General features: G+C 27.9%; 3 protein-coding genes across 3 annotated transcripts; all 3 read left to right on the forward strand.

Annotated features, from left to right (window-relative positions):
• The first annotated feature begins 1,393 nt into the window (after positions 1–1,393).
• Positions 1,394–3,606, forward strand: LOC118067306 (annexin B9-like). The gene is made up of 8 exons (XM_035083962.1): positions 1,394–1,409; positions 1,502–1,637; positions 1,798–2,089; positions 2,177–2,512; positions 2,596–2,700; positions 2,791–2,961; positions 3,042–3,223; positions 3,296–3,606. The coding sequence occupies exons 3-8, from the start codon at positions 1,801–1,803 to the stop codon at positions 3,386–3,388; spliced, it is 1,176 nt and encodes a 391-aa protein (XP_034939853.1). The 5' UTR covers positions 1,394–1,409; positions 1,502–1,637; positions 1,798–1,800; the 3' UTR covers positions 3,389–3,606.
• Positions 3,607–3,846: 240 nt separating this feature from the next.
• LOC118067304 (annexin B9-like) lies at positions 3,847–5,681 on the forward strand. The gene is made up of 6 exons (XM_035083961.1): positions 3,847–4,004; positions 4,240–4,720; positions 4,803–4,925; positions 5,002–5,172; positions 5,267–5,448; positions 5,544–5,681. The coding sequence occupies exons 1-6, from the start codon at positions 4,002–4,004 to the stop codon at positions 5,601–5,603; spliced, it is 1,020 nt and encodes a 339-aa protein (XP_034939852.1). The 5' UTR covers positions 3,847–4,001; the 3' UTR covers positions 5,604–5,681.
• Positions 5,682–6,474: 793 nt separating this feature from the next.
• On the forward strand, positions 6,475–8,081 carry LOC118067289 (annexin A13-like). The gene is made up of 6 exons (XM_035083944.1): positions 6,475–7,038; positions 7,104–7,217; positions 7,314–7,484; positions 7,555–7,736; positions 7,810–7,865; positions 7,954–8,081. The coding sequence occupies exons 1-6, from the start codon at positions 6,534–6,536 to the stop codon at positions 7,991–7,993; spliced, it is 1,068 nt and encodes a 355-aa protein (XP_034939835.1). The 5' UTR covers positions 6,475–6,533; the 3' UTR covers positions 7,994–8,081.
• The last annotated feature ends 9,447 nt before the right edge of the window (positions 8,082–17,528 follow it).

Genomic DNA, 17,528 nt, shown 5'->3' on the forward strand with positions numbered 1-17,528 from the left:
TAGTCAAAACCAACTTCATGGCTCTATTATGTTGTCATGGATTCTTTATTCATTACCATTTGCTACACGAGAACATCTCTCTGGAAGCTATCTAACAACCAAATGGTTAGGAATAGATCCTTCTTAGGGAATATCAATGAATTTGAAGATAAGATTAAATTGATTTAGAATCTTCTTTTTCCAATTGAGTTGATAATCATAAATTATAGTTTCTGAAATCATAATACACACATATGAGAATAAGATAAAACATTGTACAATAATTATGAATAAATAAATGAATAAAATTGAATCAAACTTGTTGAAGAATATTTGCAATATAGTCTTCAATTGAATAAAACAAAATAAAACTGTTGGACAATTTTCAATTAATTATAATTATAATTATTTATATCTATCATTCAGAATCATTGCTCATATATTAGTTAGGATTTTTCATTGACCAACAATTTTTATTTTCTTTGAATTCTATTGGAAATAATTATGCCAATAAATTCTTCAAAATTTTTCAAATAGTATCCATTGATCCATCCATAATTTCTACATAAAGTTTTGCTTTATTTTCACACATGTGTGTAACTACTCCAAGTACCTTAATTAACATTTGCTGACTGAAGTTTCCAACATCATTGATATAAATAGTTTGAAAGTTCTAGAATAGATAATCTAATAGCTATTTGAGTTTTGTAACAACATGAGTCATTAAATGATGAAACTTATCAACTAATTTTATGATGAAAATTGTTTACATGAATTATTACATTGTCTCTGATAATAACAATTATCACCATATTTTCCTATTCATTAATTTATTTGTCCTCTAGCAATGAAGAAATTGCAAAGAAAATAAGTAAAGTTTCTTATTTATGACACTTTGAATTGTTTACCTGCTTCAATGATCATGCATTCGCAGTTGCACTTTAAAATTTCATTGAATAAAAATGAATTCAACATATTAATCACAACATTGACAGCCTATTGCCATCTAAAGAAATAGCAATCAATTTTTTGCAACAGAGCAATCTATTTAACCATTAAACAGTCACAATATAGTGTTCAAAAACTTACCATATCATGATGAATTCTGCTATTTGCCATTATCCTGTGGAGACTTGTTGCTTTGAGCCAGCAGCAAAGTTGAGTTTTCCATGATACTTCTAAGATGGCACCCCCAGTATAATATCCAATTCTGCTGAAAGAAATATTTTTAAAAAAACAGTTATTAATTATTATCTCATATTTAAATAACCACTTTTCTCTTCTGCTGTAAGAGTAATTAGTCTATTGCATGGTTTTCTAATTAAAGTTATCTGAATATTATCACTGATAAAATTAAGTCATAGATAAAATTGTAAATATTCCAACATAACAAAAACAAAGATTATGTGAAATGAAGCAATAACTAATAGGTAATCTCAAAATATAATTAAATAACAATGTATTTAATTATGTTTCTAAATTAGTCAAAAGCTAGAAATACTTTAATGAATAACTTTCTTAGGTAAGGATAATTTCCCCACTCCTCTTTTGGGAGCAATTTCATGAAATAAATAGCTGGGTTTTCTTGTACCTGACATATTCTCAACTGTTCTAAGGTGATTTGAAGTCTTCTCCTGTTGACATACAATTTTTTTTTGGTAAGAATTTATTTATAACAATTTATTCAATTTGTTAATTTTTACTTTTCAAAAACTAGTAAAAATTTATCTTTCATTTAATTAATACTGTTTACATAAAGTTATATATTGTTTCAACAATTAAGAATTTTTCATCAAAATTAAATCATTTTAATTACAGAAAATGCGTCTATTGTTGGGGTTCGCTGTCTGTGTAGGCCTTGTAAGTCTTGTTCGTTCTGATTTGAATATTTCAATGAGCCATACCCATTCTTGGAATGGATTAATAGATTTCATACTACAACCTTTAACTGGATTACATAAAAACAATCCATCTACGGAGAACCCAACTACACAGAATCTACCGAAAAACAATCCATCTGAGGAGAAATCACCCGAAGAACACCGAATTGTGAAAAGTCACTTCGATTCATCATCAATACTTTTCCCATCGTCGCAGATGTCATCAAATGGTATTTAGAATATTTTATTATATAATTAATAATTTTTTATAAAGCTATATAGAATTTTTGTGGTAATTACTTTTTCATTTTTTGTAGTTTTGGTTAAACTTTATGAAGCAATCAACTCTCAAAAGCCAGATGAAGATACCATTATCAAAATAATATCAGCTCATACTCATCAGGAAATAATTGAACTCCAGGCATCATACCAAGAACTTTATAAACTTGATTTATTGAAAAGTTTAAGAAGCATCTTAACTGGAGAATTGGAAAAAGCAGTGATTTCTTGGATGATCCCACGAAACTATTATTATGCCAGAGAAATACACAGTGCCCTTTTTGGAATAGGTGCTGATGAAAGAGCTCTCATTGATATTTTTGGTACTTCCAATAATTCCATTATTAATCAGATTCGCATGGGTTATTCTGAAAGTAAGTAAAATTGTAATAATTATACATTATTTTTTAACATTAATTCATTACTTATGGCTTTATTTTTTTTTCGTATACAATAGTCTTTTTCCGAAGCATAGACAGAGATATGACGTTCACACTTGAATTCTTTAGACGTCTACTATATTCATCAGAAAAACTTCAATCACATATATTTAAGTTTGACAGTAAGTATTTTCAAATTTAATAACAGAATAAAATAAAATTGTTCTGTTTATTATAAAGTGTTAATTAAATATTTATTTTTCAATCTACAGATGTTGTAGCAATTGTTGAAGATGAATTATCTTTTCTTGATTTCCTGGTAAACTATCCTTCTGACGTTTTTCAATTTGCCATGGAATATTATAAACAGTCTGGAAAATATTTGGAAAACACAATAATAGAAAAATATTCTGGTGACCTTAAGAGAACATTTTTAAGTATCGGTAAGTGCTTAGAAATAAAAGGAAGAAATATTATTAAATGTGAAAGATTGTTTAGTAAAATTTCAAATATTTTATTACAGTCTATTATGCGAAAGGTGAAAATAATTTTTTTGCACGAAGACTTCATGAATGTCTCGAAGGAGACATAGTAGATTACAATAGTTTGATTCGATTAGCTATAATGGACAAAAGAGTGAGCTACGATGAAATTTGTGATATTTATAAAAGACAGTACAAAAGAGAACTTCATGACGTCATGTCTGTGAGTAATTTTGATATTCTATTACTAATTGAAATTTAGAATATTATTTTAATGTTGTTAAATATTTTTCAGAGAAAGATAAGGTCCGAAAGATTCAGGAAATTTATTGAAGCTCTTTTCAAACGTAAACAAGAACCTCCAGTAAATGGACCTCTGATGAATTAGTAAAGACGTTTACAAAAGACTAAATTGTTACGCTTATCAAGATGATTGAACAATTTTATTTACAAATATTAGTTAGTACTGAACTTATTTTATATTGAGTTGAGATCTGATTTTAACATATTCGACTGTTTATCTATAAGATACAAAAAAATATATTGTCCTAAATGATTATGTAAAAGATAAATAACAAATTTAATAAATGATTTTATATACTGTAATTTAAAATTTTCAATTAAACATTCTTCCTTATTCATATTGAATATTAATTTCCTTGTAAATATCAAAAACTTTATCAGTTAAAATTTTTCAATACCACGATAACAATAACAGTAAATGTTATTTACATCAAATAATTCAAATTCAAAAATATTAGTATCAATAACTTTCTTTTCATAGGCTTATTTTCTTGCCTTTCTTCTATAATATGTTTATTCCAATAATGCAAGGTTCGACTTCAAAACAAATAGTCGTGTTTATTTGGCAGTTATTCATTCGGAGGTATTTCATCGAACCTTACTGCAGTGCCAGTCAGTTTATTTCTCGTAAAGGATTGTTGAAGACACTTGAAACACGGCAATTCCTTTATTAATTGTATTAACAATTGTTTTTTACGATGGTAAGTATTGCTATTATTCTATTTTTTAAACTTATTTTAAATAAAGAATATTCACACAAGAATGAAAATTGTCTATTAAAAACAATTATCGAAAATTTTGATTCTTTTCTTGCATAACAAAATTCTCCTTTAACTATTTATTAATATTTTTTCCAACAAATTAACTAATGTTTGTAGATAAAATAACTGGTGATTGAAAATAATTAATTATTAATAAAATTATTTTGAATTCCAGAAAGCCCATCAATTATTTTTGCTGACATTTTGGCTTGTCAACGGATCTTTAGTATTGGGAGCTACTTGGGAAATTGATTTCAGCCCATTAAAAGGATATTATAACTCTTTCAACATAATACCATCTCCATACTATAGAAAGGAAGATGTAGAAGAAATTCATAAGGCTCTTAAAAGTGTAATACCAAATGAAATCAAAATTGTTGAAATTTTAGCAAGATTGAAAAGCCAAGATCGTCAGCTGCTTGCTCAAGAATATCAACGGGCTTATGGTACCCGTTTAGTGAATGATTTGAGAAATAAACTGACTGGCAAATTAGAAGAAACAGTAGTTGCTATAATGACACCTATAGATCAGTTTTTGGCTCAAGAAATCCATGATGCTATCTATGGTTTTCATTCTGATGAAACAGCACTCATTGATACTCTATGTCTTTTCAATACTACGATGCTGGATAAAGTGAGAAACATGTACGGATTATGTAAGTAGAATATTTTTTAACATTAATTAATATTATTTAATAAATAATTATTTTTATTTCATCTCGTTATTGTATATTACAGTGTATGATACGAACATGGACTATGAAATAAGAGTAAATGCAGCAGGAAGCTTTGGAAAATTAATGATTTCGTGCGTTCATAATATGAGAACAAACAAAATTTCAATAGATGATTACGCCACCAGTAAGTAATTTAATTACTTGAAAAATATTCAATATAAATTTTGATACTTTAGTTAAATAATTTATTGAATTTTCAGAGCTTTCTAATGGCTTCACTGATGACGATTTTATCTCCTATTTTGCACTAACGAGTCTTGAAGAAATACATCAAATGAGAATGAAACATAAACCTTGGTATGGAAGAAAATTAGAAGACATTATTAAAGAAAACTCTAGTGGAGATTTTAGACGAGCACTCATGGCCATTCGTAAGTAAATAAATAATCAGAAAAATATTACAGTAAAGTTTTAAATATATAAATAATTATAAATTATTCATAAAAAAATAATATTTGTTAACAGTTAATTATGCAATGTCTGAGAAACTCTACTTTCTAAAAAGATTCCATGATAGTTTGGAGAGACATTGTGTGGATCATCGTAGTTTGATACGTTTAATCTTGATGGGAAAAAAAGTTCGCTATGAAGGAATTCGAGATATTTATCAAAAAAAATATCATAAGAATATTGATGAAGTTTTATCAGTGAGTTTTATACATTTTTATTACATATTTTATTTGTATATAAATAAAATTATTATCAATAATTACATTATTAATTATATTTTTCTACTTTGCAGAATAAATTACCACCTGGCAACTACCGGAAATTAATTCAAGCACTTTTTATTAGAATGTGAATCGAAATCTGAATTGTGCTAATCATTTTTTCAAGGAATAAAATTAAGTGAAAAAAAAGCTCTAGAAGCTTATAATAATAATAACCATTATTTTAATTATTCATGACATTACCAGTATATTTAATAACAATGCTTATATCATCAAGTATCAATTAGTAATTAAATTTTTATTGTATAAGATAACATTATTGTAGCATGTAAGTTTTGAAAACATGTTAATCAAGTATTTGATATGATAATAATCAACTTGGTGATACATAATAATTTTTCAAGATCTCTTCTTTATAATAACAATGAATAATTAGCAATAAAATACAAAATGTTAATTTATCTAGATGGCGAATTTCTAGAAAATTTTGATAATTTTTGCAATTGTAATATTTATTCTTTATACATTTTGTATACAACTAGATTGTAGTATCATAGTTGTAATTGAATTTGATAAATAAAATTTTTTTCTGTCGAAAATTGTCTCTATTTTTAAATGTCAAATATTCTGAAGTAAAATTAATCTTATATTTGATTAACAGAGTATAATTTATTCATGTTAGTCCATAGAACTATTTCAAATAATCTATTCTAAAATACATGATGAAAAAATATCGACAAAGAATGTCTAAAAATATCTAAAACTACAAATATGCAAAGCTGTAATTTTCCCATGAGTAAAAAAAAAAATCCATAATATTTCTGGTGTAATCTTTGTTATTTTCATTTTATTATAAGTCTATGCTCTTGCTCTTTATTTTTCATTTTTATTTGTTTATGATAAGATAAAAATTCAGCGTCATAAAAATTAAATGAACAAATACATAGTGATTGTGTCAACACAATAGTTATTCATTTGATTAAATTTTATTGAAGTGAGCTAATGAATATTTTTATTCGATTCCACATACTTGTGAGATAAGATTCCAATATTTTATTCATATGTTATATATTATTTATAAAGATAAAAAAAGTTGTGATATTACAGTCAAAATGTATCTTCTATGGTTTACTGTGGCTCTGATGGCCTTAATATCATCAGTTTCTTTAATTACATATGAATCAACACCTGAACCCGAATTAAATTTTCCATCTGCATTGATAGACTTTGACGTTAGATACCTTCATAGAGCAACCAATGCTTCTGATCCAAATGGAAGGATTGTTTCAACAATTTTAACATCAACTACTGCTGAAGAACGAGAACAACTTGAAGAAAAATATTTCTCTACCTATAACGTAAGTTTACTAGAGGATTTGAAAAATACATTTTCTGGTAAATTTCAATACGCATTAGATGCTTTTATGAAACCTCTACATAAATTTTATGCCCAAGAAATAAGTCAATGCATTCACAATAATAATACACAACACAATGCACTTATTGATTCTCTATGTATTTTTGACGATCCTCTACTCAACAATATTATTCAAGTATATCCTCAATGTAAGTGAATTTTTTAATTTTACTAATTTATAACAAAGAATCAAAGAATATCAACTATGTTATAGATGCTAATAAGAAATGCTTGAAGGATGATTTAAATATATTGCAACCAGAAAATTTTCAAAAACTTATGTTATTATGTGTCTCTAAACGAAAAACCTATATCATGAAACAAATTGGTAATTGAAGCAAGAATACGTTCATTTAAAGATAAAATATGATATTTAATAATTTTATATCACATTATAAGAAGAAATATCTTATTTAATTGATAGGTCCTCTGAAGTCCTTGAAAGGAGATGAACTTATGATGTATTTATCAGAAAATAGTGACGAAAAATTTTTCCAACTTATATTATCATTTGGAAATAAGACAAAAGAAACACTAGACGATATAATGAGCCAAAAATATGAAGGGGCTTTTCAAAGAGCTCTCGGGACAATCAGTTAATAAATTTCGTTTTTAATAACAAAAAGTTTTTATTCAATTTTTTAAATTAAATTTTTTGTCCACAGTCGAATATTCTCAATCCGAAAAACTTTACTTTGCAAGGAGATTGCATGAGAGTTTAACAGGATCTGAGGTAGATTATAATAGCTTACTGCATTTAGCTCTTATGGAGAGAACTGTTAGCTCCCAACAAATTTGTAACACTTACAGCTATATATATAAGGAAGATTTGGCTCATACTATCGAAGTACGTATTTAAACTTTTCAGATTGTTGATAATTAATAGTATTGCACATTATTACATCACTTTTGTTGAACAGAAAAAAATACCATTTGGAAATTTTCGTTTTTTTTTGGTTAATCTTCTAGCTAAAAAGTGAGTTGAATAATTCATTTTTATTCTTACTAATAAAAATATATCGTTCATTAAATTCTTAATAAAATAAAAATGGGTTTTTTTATAGAAAGCTTCCACCAATAAGAGATGAGCTAGACCTGGAATAAATTTAACTCAACTGAGCTAATATTTTAAAATAACAATAATGTAAAAATAAAATATCAAACTGTACATAAAATTAAATCATTCAAACCATTTTTGTGTTTAATATGATTACTGAAATTTAAACAATGACGTCTATATATTTTGGAGGGAGCACTTCTGAAAATGTCTCTAACACTCTCTCCCTTCCTTTTCTAGTTTTAAGTCCATGTAATTGCGGTAGTCTAGACCAAGCAAAGTTTTTCGTAATATTTACATCACCGTGAATTCGTTTGATTATAATTAATACTTATTTTGATTTTTAAATTACCTGCATTATTATTTTATAGAAATATTCTAACCTCTAACAGTAATTTTTATTATTGACTTTATTTCTGTTTATGAAAAGCAATCAATAAAAAACTCCAACTTGTCAGCAAATATTAATTCTAATTTATTGTTCATAAAAATTTTTAACTTATTTTTATGTTGCAATTAGTTATTTTTTTATACTATTTTTCTTTAAACTACTGAATATTCCATCAAAGCAGCACTAAAACATTTGATCAATAAAAACATATGACAAATAATTTAAATATGTCTATGCTAATCTATCAGAGTCATCAAAGTCAACTACCGCTAGTCTTTCTAATTTAAATGTAAAATAACAATGTTAATGGAAAATGGCCATGATTGGATAGTAGATTAGCAAACAAAAAATATAACTAACCACTTTTACGACTGACAATAAAAATAAATAAGTGACCACTTTTTCATACTGTCAAGTTTAGAGCCAAAGTCCTGTCAACCATTTCAATTTAGTTGACTGAATATTAAAAATTATACTTTCTTCCACCATTGGGTTTAAATTATGCTTGAATATAATAAAAAAGTTAAAATGGCCTATTTATTCTATAAAATTATTGGATTAGAACCATTTTCAATAACAGCTAAACGTCATATTGCTAGAAAAAATATTCCTTACTGCACGTGTTCTTATCTTGGAAGTATATATAATTTCTTCCTCATCATAATCCACATAACTCTTTACTATATTTTTTCACTGAATGCAGATAATGCTTTTACTACAAACGAAACTCAGCTTACCAAAGCTATTCTCAAGTTTAAAATTGCACTAGGGTGTATTGTGTTAATAAGTACATGGACATTATTGTGGGTAAATCAAAAGAAAGCAGTGATAATATTAAATAAACTAGTCAGCATTGATACCAATATGATTCTTAAATTACATCATATTTATTCCATCAAACCTGTGAAATATAACTATCTTATACTTTGTATCATCAATTTAGTAACATGGATCTTGGTAGTTGTGTCTGATTATTACATCGATTTCCCTCTTAGTTGGGTATGGTGGTGTTTTAATGGGCCCAATTTCATAAGTTCCTGGCTCATAATGCAATATGTATTTATGGTGAATATGTTGCAAACTCGATATAAAAGTTTTAATCATTCCATTTGTAAACTTGTTAATAAAATAAATAAACTTGATGATTTCAAGTTATCTGATGATATCACTCTTCTCAAGTATATGCATAATTTATTATATGAAGTTTCTAAAGAGTTGGCTGATTTTTTTTCTATACCAACGCTGATGATAGTAACTTATTTTTGTGTAACTATTATTATTACATCATATTATTGTATAACAACTTACATGCATATTCAATCATATTTAGCGTTTATGATTATTAGTAATTCATTGTTCTACTTAGCTACAGAGGTATTTCCCATTATAACTCTGACTAATAAAATTACTAATTTAATGGAAGAGGTTTGTACAATTGTTAATAATTATCACAAAAGCTATGCTAAATAATTGATTTAGTTGAAGACAAACATTTGATCCTTTTATTCAATTCTAGATGAGAACAACTGTTCATATGGTGCATAAGCTGTTGAACACAGCAAACATTCATGATAAACAGAAGTTACAGGTATGATCCCAGTTTATTCTGATTCTAATTAGTTAATTGTGGACCTTAAAGTATAAAGAAAGCAATTGACGACTTGGGAAATTTAATTTTTAGTTGAGACAATTTTCAGTTGAACTGCTAGATAAAAATATGCAATTTTCGGCTTATGAATTTTTCCCTTTGGATAATTCACTTTTGTATTTGGTAAGTTTGAACTAAGATTTTTTGAAAAAAGGATCATACTTAAAATTCAATTTACAGATTAGTAATACAATTATGACATATTTAATTATTTTGATCCAATTCAATACCAATGGAGAAGAAGAAGATCACTTTGCTAATGTCTATGAAGATTTTTGAGAAACTAATTCTCCAAGTTGATAAATTATTAAAATCATTGAAGGATTTTGGAATTGAAACTTTTAAAATATCGCTGTCATTGGATTCCATGCACGCAAGATTCTTCCATTTCAAGATAATAAATTCAATAGAAGCCTTTATTCAGAAATCCTAATGTTTTTTTCCAACAAAAATTATCTGCATTCATTTAAACAGTAACAACATTTATTATTATTCTTGGATTTAGGTAGGAAGAACTCTATAATTTGTGATTTGAATCCTAAACAATACTAGTATTTTGATTTTAAATTTTTCTATAATGTACATCTATTGTTGCATGTTGATTGTAATCGTTTTCAATTTTGAAAACCAATATTTGCATGACATCGTAGAAATGCTTTTAGTTAGAAAATTGTAATGCAATAACAAAAATGGCTCAATTCATTCTTTTGATATCTACTTTACTATCAAGAGGCATTCCATTTTTTCATGGAGATTCATTGTCAGTCGAGAATCACTCTTTAAGTAAAAAAGATAAACAAAATATTATTTCAAAATAAACATGAAAAAATTCTTTATATTTACGTTGGTGGGTGTACTGTATTGTATTGTATTTTTTGGTTTGAAAGATTCAGTAAATGCTGATCAAGAAATTCAAGATTATTATCCGCTTCTAAAAAAAATGCTAGTAAGATAAAATTATCATCAATTTCAGAATTCTAAAAATTCCATTCATATTTATTTTTTTAATTATTTGACATTTTTTTTTAGATATTTATGATAAAAAATTGTGATTTTGGACGAGGAACTTTGGTGATTAATTACGACAATGATAATTTGATACAGTCATTATGGGATGAAGACCCAATCAGCTTCCCACTGATTCAATGGCAAGGTACAATTCCTCTATATCCCAAAAAAGATCGAACGGATATAAAAGGATATATTATGAATTTTAATTCTACAATGGATGACTATAAAAAAATGTTGATTACATATAAAAGAAGTCCATATTGGAAAATAAGTGTTCCCTTCTTTATCTTGTACAAATTGGAAAGAGGATGCAAAGATGCACCACGTTTCCTGAAAACAGCTTCAAAAGCTAATCTCATAATGACATACTTTTTGTGTCTTGATCCAGATTTAAAGCCAACTGTTTATATTTTTAATCCTTACTCTGATATACCTTATCCTCATTGGACAACAGTGGTAAGTACTGTTAAACAATATGATAAGTGGACAGCATTTTACCGAGTGCATACCGATGGTAATTGTTTGATTTTCCAATTTCAATATCCGGAGTCGAAAAATAAAATCTGGCTTCGACTATGAAATAATGTCAAAACCAGATAGAAACAAAAAAATTTTATTTCATCAGAATACGTTCAAGTATCATATCAGGTCATTTGTAGTCAAGACTTGATTCTGAGTAAAGTATAAAACGAATTATAATCTCATTCTAAATAGCTACAGCCAAACTAGGTCTAGATTTTTCAATCAGATCGAATTCTATTAGCAAATTTGAAAATTGAAGGGAAAGAAATCAAATCAGGTCTTATTTTTCGACTCTAAGTACCATACAAACAGAATTGATTATCAACCAGAATTTTTTTTACAGAGTTTGATTTCTGTTCGGAATTATATTTCGACCGAACCTTGAACCTCGATGGATCTGTTCTGAAAATTACTATGCCATTTTTATTCAATCCAAACGATAGAATAGCTCTTGAACCGGGAAAAACTTATAACGAAAGTATTCTAAAATTGCCACTATTTCCACAAATGGCAGCAATGGCTACTTCTATCATGACAAATATGAATATGTCATTGGAAATAGTCTTTGAAAATATGCCTTTAAATATTGCTATAGATTCAGCAAAACTCTTTAGACGCTTAGATAAAGGAACAGCAGATCTGAGTCTATATCCCACAAGTCCTAGCATCGGTTACAAACTATCTGTTACCAATCCTTCAATGTTCTCTGCCTACTACATCATGGCAGTTCGTACTGGTGAACAAAGCATACTAGAAAAGATTCTTAGATTCTATAGCGTATGGATCTTTCTTCTCACATTCATTCTTATACTCATAGTGATGGCTGTTGTGATGAAAGCTACACAGAAAAACACATCTTATGCGGTATTGGAAATACTACGTCTTTTTATCGGAGCAGGTCTTGTTACTCGAATAGTAAAACGGCCAATGAGAATTTTTTTTAGTGTAATCTTTATTTACTTTCTAATTCTCCAAGCTACGTTTCTCGGTCGATTCAAAACTTTTCTAACAGGTGTAGCACAACGTGATAATGTTGAAAAAATTTCAGATTTAGCAGAAAATTATATAAAATCATTTGCAACAACAATTTCAACAGCACCATTAATTCAAAATGAAGTACTGAAAGATAAAAACATTATTACAGATGATGCTTTTATATGTATTCAACATGTTATTACTGGTAAAACGTCAGCTTGCATAGAGGACTATATGTTCTTGTTACATCCATCTTTAGAACATAATTTACACCTTTCTAAGTCCCCTATAAGCTATAATTATTACACATATGTAACTCGAGATGATTGGCCATTAAAAGATCGTCTTGATGAGCTTTTATTACATATTCGCGAAGCAGGCCTGTCTGAATTATGGACTGAGCAGTTGACAGAGAACTTTGTCATTGAAGCTAAACGAAAAGCTGCTAGAGCAGAAGTTTTTGTTAAACCACTCACTTTGGATTCTTTGGTATTTGCATTTCAATTTTTGGGATTAGGACTTTTAGTGTCATTCATGTGTTTCATTTTTGAAGTGCGGATGGGTCGAAACAAAAACCTGATAGTGAATCCTTCCAAACCAATACATAGAATCATAACTCATAAAAGTATTCATGACTTTGTGCTTAGAAAAAAAACCAAAAAAACTGTAATTGATAAAAAAATTGAAGCAATTTTGACCAAGTTAGAAAACTAGAAAAGTTATATCTAACAAAGATGCTGAGGAAGATATATTTTACAGAAAAATCAAGGCCGTTGTAACTACCAAAAAAATAACATCAGAACCGATCGGAATGAAAAACTCAAAAAAAGACAATGATAAAATTGGAGAAGAGAAAAAAATAAGTTTTCGTTATACTTGCGTCTACTTTTCCCTTAGAGAGTGGTTAATTTTCCACAAAGGTATGAGAAATGGTACATTCCACACTTAGGGAGGAAAAGTGAATAGCTAAAATCATTTTCAAGTTGGCCCACAACCCAAGTCGAAAGTGAGGGTGATAAACACGTGGCTAACCTCAAAACAGACGATAAATTTTAATTTTTGGACGATGATATAATAAAAAATAGTCAGTTGGCCATGGAGTCAAAGTAAGATATCCTTACCTGGGTGTTTACCACTCTCGCTTTTGGCTCGAGATGTAATTTTACATTCAGATTAGAATATCACACTTTGCTCTCTTGGTTAAAAACTCCCATCATGGGAGTAAGTATTAAATACTTTAATTCGCAAGATATTATCTATCTACCTTCAACTCAGGACAAAAGTTTTCTCGCGGATAAAACGTTTTGCTTAACTCTTTTAGTGCAAAATATACTCTTTCATTGGTTGATATTTAGTATCTTAAAGCATATGATATTGTTGGATTGAAAACGTAGTTTAATCACAAGTAATAATTAGTTCAAGTTAATATTCATTATTAAATTAAGTTCAAACTAGGATAGTACCCTGGTTTGTCACCCGTTTTCTCAGTCAATTGTATCAGAGACTTCTGGGTATCAGCTATGATCTATTATTTACTACGAATAGAAAATTGTTTTACAATCAATATAAAAACAAGTCCTATAAAATGCATTTATGGTATTGAATATTTGTATATCGATTAAAGGTCTAATGTATATTTCTTAGTAATAATTATAAGGTTTATAAAAATAAAATGTAGCATGTCCATGATATTATCATAGAATGGGTTTTGTAAGATAATTTTAGCTTTTGGAATTTTTAAAATTGATAAAATCATAAGTATTATTTTAAAGATGCTAATCATGAAACAATTTTAATTGTAATGTCTTGTAAAACAACTTTAATATCAAATTTGAAAATAAAATATGTATGTGTACATCGAGAAAAATAATTAGAGCTTTATTACTTGATTAATTAAGTGAACTCATTTAGAAAAATGTCACTATTATTTGCAGTCTTAAGAAGTTTCTCATACCATTAAATAAATAGCAATCAAAAAATCAACAAAGTTAATTTAAGATTTTTTCGTTCATTCCTTAATCACTTTTTCATCTTGTACGTTTATTTGAATAATTATTTAAACTATTTCTATTAATTATTGTTCGGTATATTCCACGTAAATCGCTATGATTTCTGCTGTAGAGCTTTCAAAGAGTGTAATATTTCCTAACCATGATAGCAAATAATGTATTATATTTATGGAATGTATTGTTAAATAATTCCATAACATTAGCAACAATATTTGTAAAAATTATTTTCTTGTTAAGTCAATTTTACTAGAATTTATAGCGAACCTCTAGTATTTATTATCGGATATTTCTAATTGAATTTGCTTGATTCTGAAATTATCCATATGAGTGGAGGAGTTTCTAAGAAAGTTTTTTAGAATTTTAGCAATATTGTAATAACTGTTGTCTCTGTGTATGCTAACTATCCAGCTATATAAATCAACATAGATTTTGGTGTCTATAAAAATTTTGAAGAAACTAATTCTTCAAATTGATAAATTATTAAAATCATTGAAGGATTTTGGAATTAAAACTTTTAAAATATTGCTGTCATTGAATTCCATGCACGCAAGATTCTTCCATTTCAAGATAACAAATCCAATAGAAGCCTTTATTCAGAAATCCTGATGTTTTTTCCAATAAAAATTATCTGCATTCATTTAAATAGTAACAACATTTATTATTATTCTTGGATTTAATTTAAAAAAATGGTATAATTTATAGTTTGTACCTTCAACAGAACTACTACGTTAATTGTAAATTTCTCTATAATGTACAATTTGTTGCTACATGTAGATTGTAATCAATTTTTAAACCTAAAATTAATATTCACATGACATCGTAAAAATGCTTTTAGTTAGAAAATTGTAATGCAATAACAAAAATGACTCAATTAATTTTTTTAATATCTACTTTACTATCACAAAGCATTCCATATATTGTCAGTCGAGAATCAGGCTTTTAATAGTATCCTTTCTTCCTATTAAAAGACGGGAAAAAAATCATTTCCAAATAAATATGAAAAAATGCTTTATATTTACGTTGGTGGGTGTACTGTATTGTATTGTATTTTTTGGTTTGAAAGATTCAGTAAATGCTGATCAAAAAATTCAAGATTATTATCCGCTTCTAAAAAAAATGCTAGTAAGATAAAATTATCATCAATTTCAGAATTCTAAAAATTCCATTCATATTTATTTTTTTAATTATTTGACATTTTTTTTTAGATATTTATGATAAAAAATTGTGATTTTGGACGAGGAACTTTGGTGATTAATTACGACAATGATAATTTGATACAGTCATTATGGGATGAAGACCCAATCAGCTTCCCACTGATTCAATGGCAAGGTACAATTCCTCTATATCCCAAAAAAGATCGAACGGATATAAAAGGATATATTATGAATTTTAATTCTACAATGGATGACTATAAAAAAATGTTGATTACATATAAAAGAAGTCCATATTGGAAAATAAGTGTTCCCTTCTTTATCTTGTACAAATTGGAAAGAGGATGCAAAGATGCACCACGTTTCCTGAAAACAGCTTCAAAAGCTAATCTCATAATGACATACTTTTTGTGTCTTGATCCAGATTTAAAGCCAACTGTTTATATTTTTAATCCTTACTCTGATATACCTTATCCTCATTGGACAACAGTGGTAAGTACTGTTAAACAATATGATAAGTGGACAGCATTTTATCGAATGCATACCAATGGTAATTGTTTACTCATATCCATTTGATTCTAATACAGAATTTAAAATTTTTATATCTGCAGGTATTAATAATTTAATTAATTAATTCATCATTTTACAGATTCAAATTTTTGTTCAAGCTTATATTTCGATCGAAACAAGAACCTCTATGGATCTATTCTGAAAATTACTATGCCCTATTCATTTGATCCAGACGATAAAGTAACCCTTGAACCAGGAAAACCTTATAACGCAAGTATTCTAAAATTGCCACTATTTCCACAAATGGCAGCAATGGCTACTTCTATCATGACAATTATGAATATGTCATTGGAAATAGTCTTTGAAAATATGCCTTTAAACGTTGCTATAGATCCAGCAAAACTCTTTAGACGCGTAGATAAAGGAACAGCAGATCTAAGTCTATATCCCACAAGTCCTAGCATCGGTTACAAACTATCTGTTACCAATCCTTCAATGTTCTCTGCCTACTACATTATGGCAGTTCGTACTGGTGAACAAAGCATACTAGAAAAGATTCTTAGATTCTATAGCGTATGGATCTTTCTTCTCACATTCATTCTTATACTCATAGTGATGGCTGTTGTGAAAAAAGTTACACGAAAAAACACATCTTATGCAGCACTGGAAATACAACGTCTTTTTATTGGAGCAGGTCTTATGACCCCATTAGAAAAACAGCCAATGAGAGTTTTTTTCAGTGTAATCTTTATTTACTTTCTAATACTCCAAGCTACGTTTCTCGGTCGATTCAAAACTTTTCTAACAGGTGTAGCACAACGTGATAATGTTGAAAAAATTTCAGATTTAGAAGAAAATTATATAAAATCATTTGCAACAACAATTTCAACAGCACCATTAATTCAAAATGAAGTACTGAAAGATAAAAACATTATTACAGATGATGCTTTTATATGCATTCAACATGTTATTACTGGTAAAACGTCAGCTTGCATAGAGGACTATATGTTCTTGTTACGTCCATCTTTAGAACATAATTTGCACCTTTCTAAGTCTCCAATAAGCTATAATTATTATACATATGTAACTCGAGACGATTGGCCATTAAAAGATCGTCTTGATGAGCTATTATTACATATTCGTGAAGCAGGTTTTTCCGAATTATGGACTAAGCAATTGACAGAAAGCTTTGTCATTAAAGCTGAAAGAGAGGCTGCAAGAGCAGAAGGTTTCGTTAAACCACTCACTTTGGATTCTATGATGTTTATATTTCAATTTTTGGGATTAGGACTTTTAGTATCATTTATATGTTTCATTTTCGAAGTGCGGATGGGTCGAGACAAAAACCTGATAGTGAATCCTTCC

Source organism: Chelonus insularis, unplaced genomic scaffold, assembly GCF_013357705.1.
Source record: "Chelonus insularis isolate UGA/USDA-ARS -01 unplaced genomic scaffold, ASM1335770v1 contig_377_pilon, whole genome shotgun sequence".
NCBI lineage: Eukaryota > Metazoa > Arthropoda > Insecta > Hymenoptera > Braconidae > Chelonus > Chelonus insularis.

Coding starts and splice junctions, on each gene's coding strand:
- LOC118067306 (XM_035083962.1), top strand. CDS start 1,801: ATGCGTCTATTGTTGGGGTTCGCTGTCTGTGTAGGCCTTGTAAGTCTT. Junction 2,513..2,595: donor TCGCATGGGTTATTCTGAAA/GTAAGTAAAATT, acceptor CGTATACAATAG/TCTTTTTCCGAAGCATAGAC. Junction 3,224..3,295: donor AACTTCATGACGTCATGTCT/GTGAGTAATTTT, acceptor AATATTTTTCAG/AGAAAGATAAGGTCCGAAAG.
- LOC118067304 (XM_035083961.1), top strand. Junction 4,721..4,802: donor GAGAAACATGTACGGATTAT/GTAAGTAGAATA, acceptor TGTATATTACAG/TGTATGATACGAACATGGAC. Junction 5,449..5,543: donor ATATTGATGAAGTTTTATCA/GTGAGTTTTATA, acceptor TCTACTTTGCAG/AATAAATTACCACCTGGCAA.
- LOC118067289 (XM_035083944.1), top strand. CDS start 6,534: ATGTTATATATTATTTATAAAGATAAAAAAAGTTGTGATATTACAGTC. Junction 7,039..7,103: donor TATTCAAGTATATCCTCAAT/GTAAGTGAATTT, acceptor ACTATGTTATAG/ATGCTAATAAGAAATGCTTG. Junction 7,866..7,953: donor GTTAATCTTCTAGCTAAAAA/GTGAGTTGAATA, acceptor GTTTTTTTATAG/AAAGCTTCCACCAATAAGAG.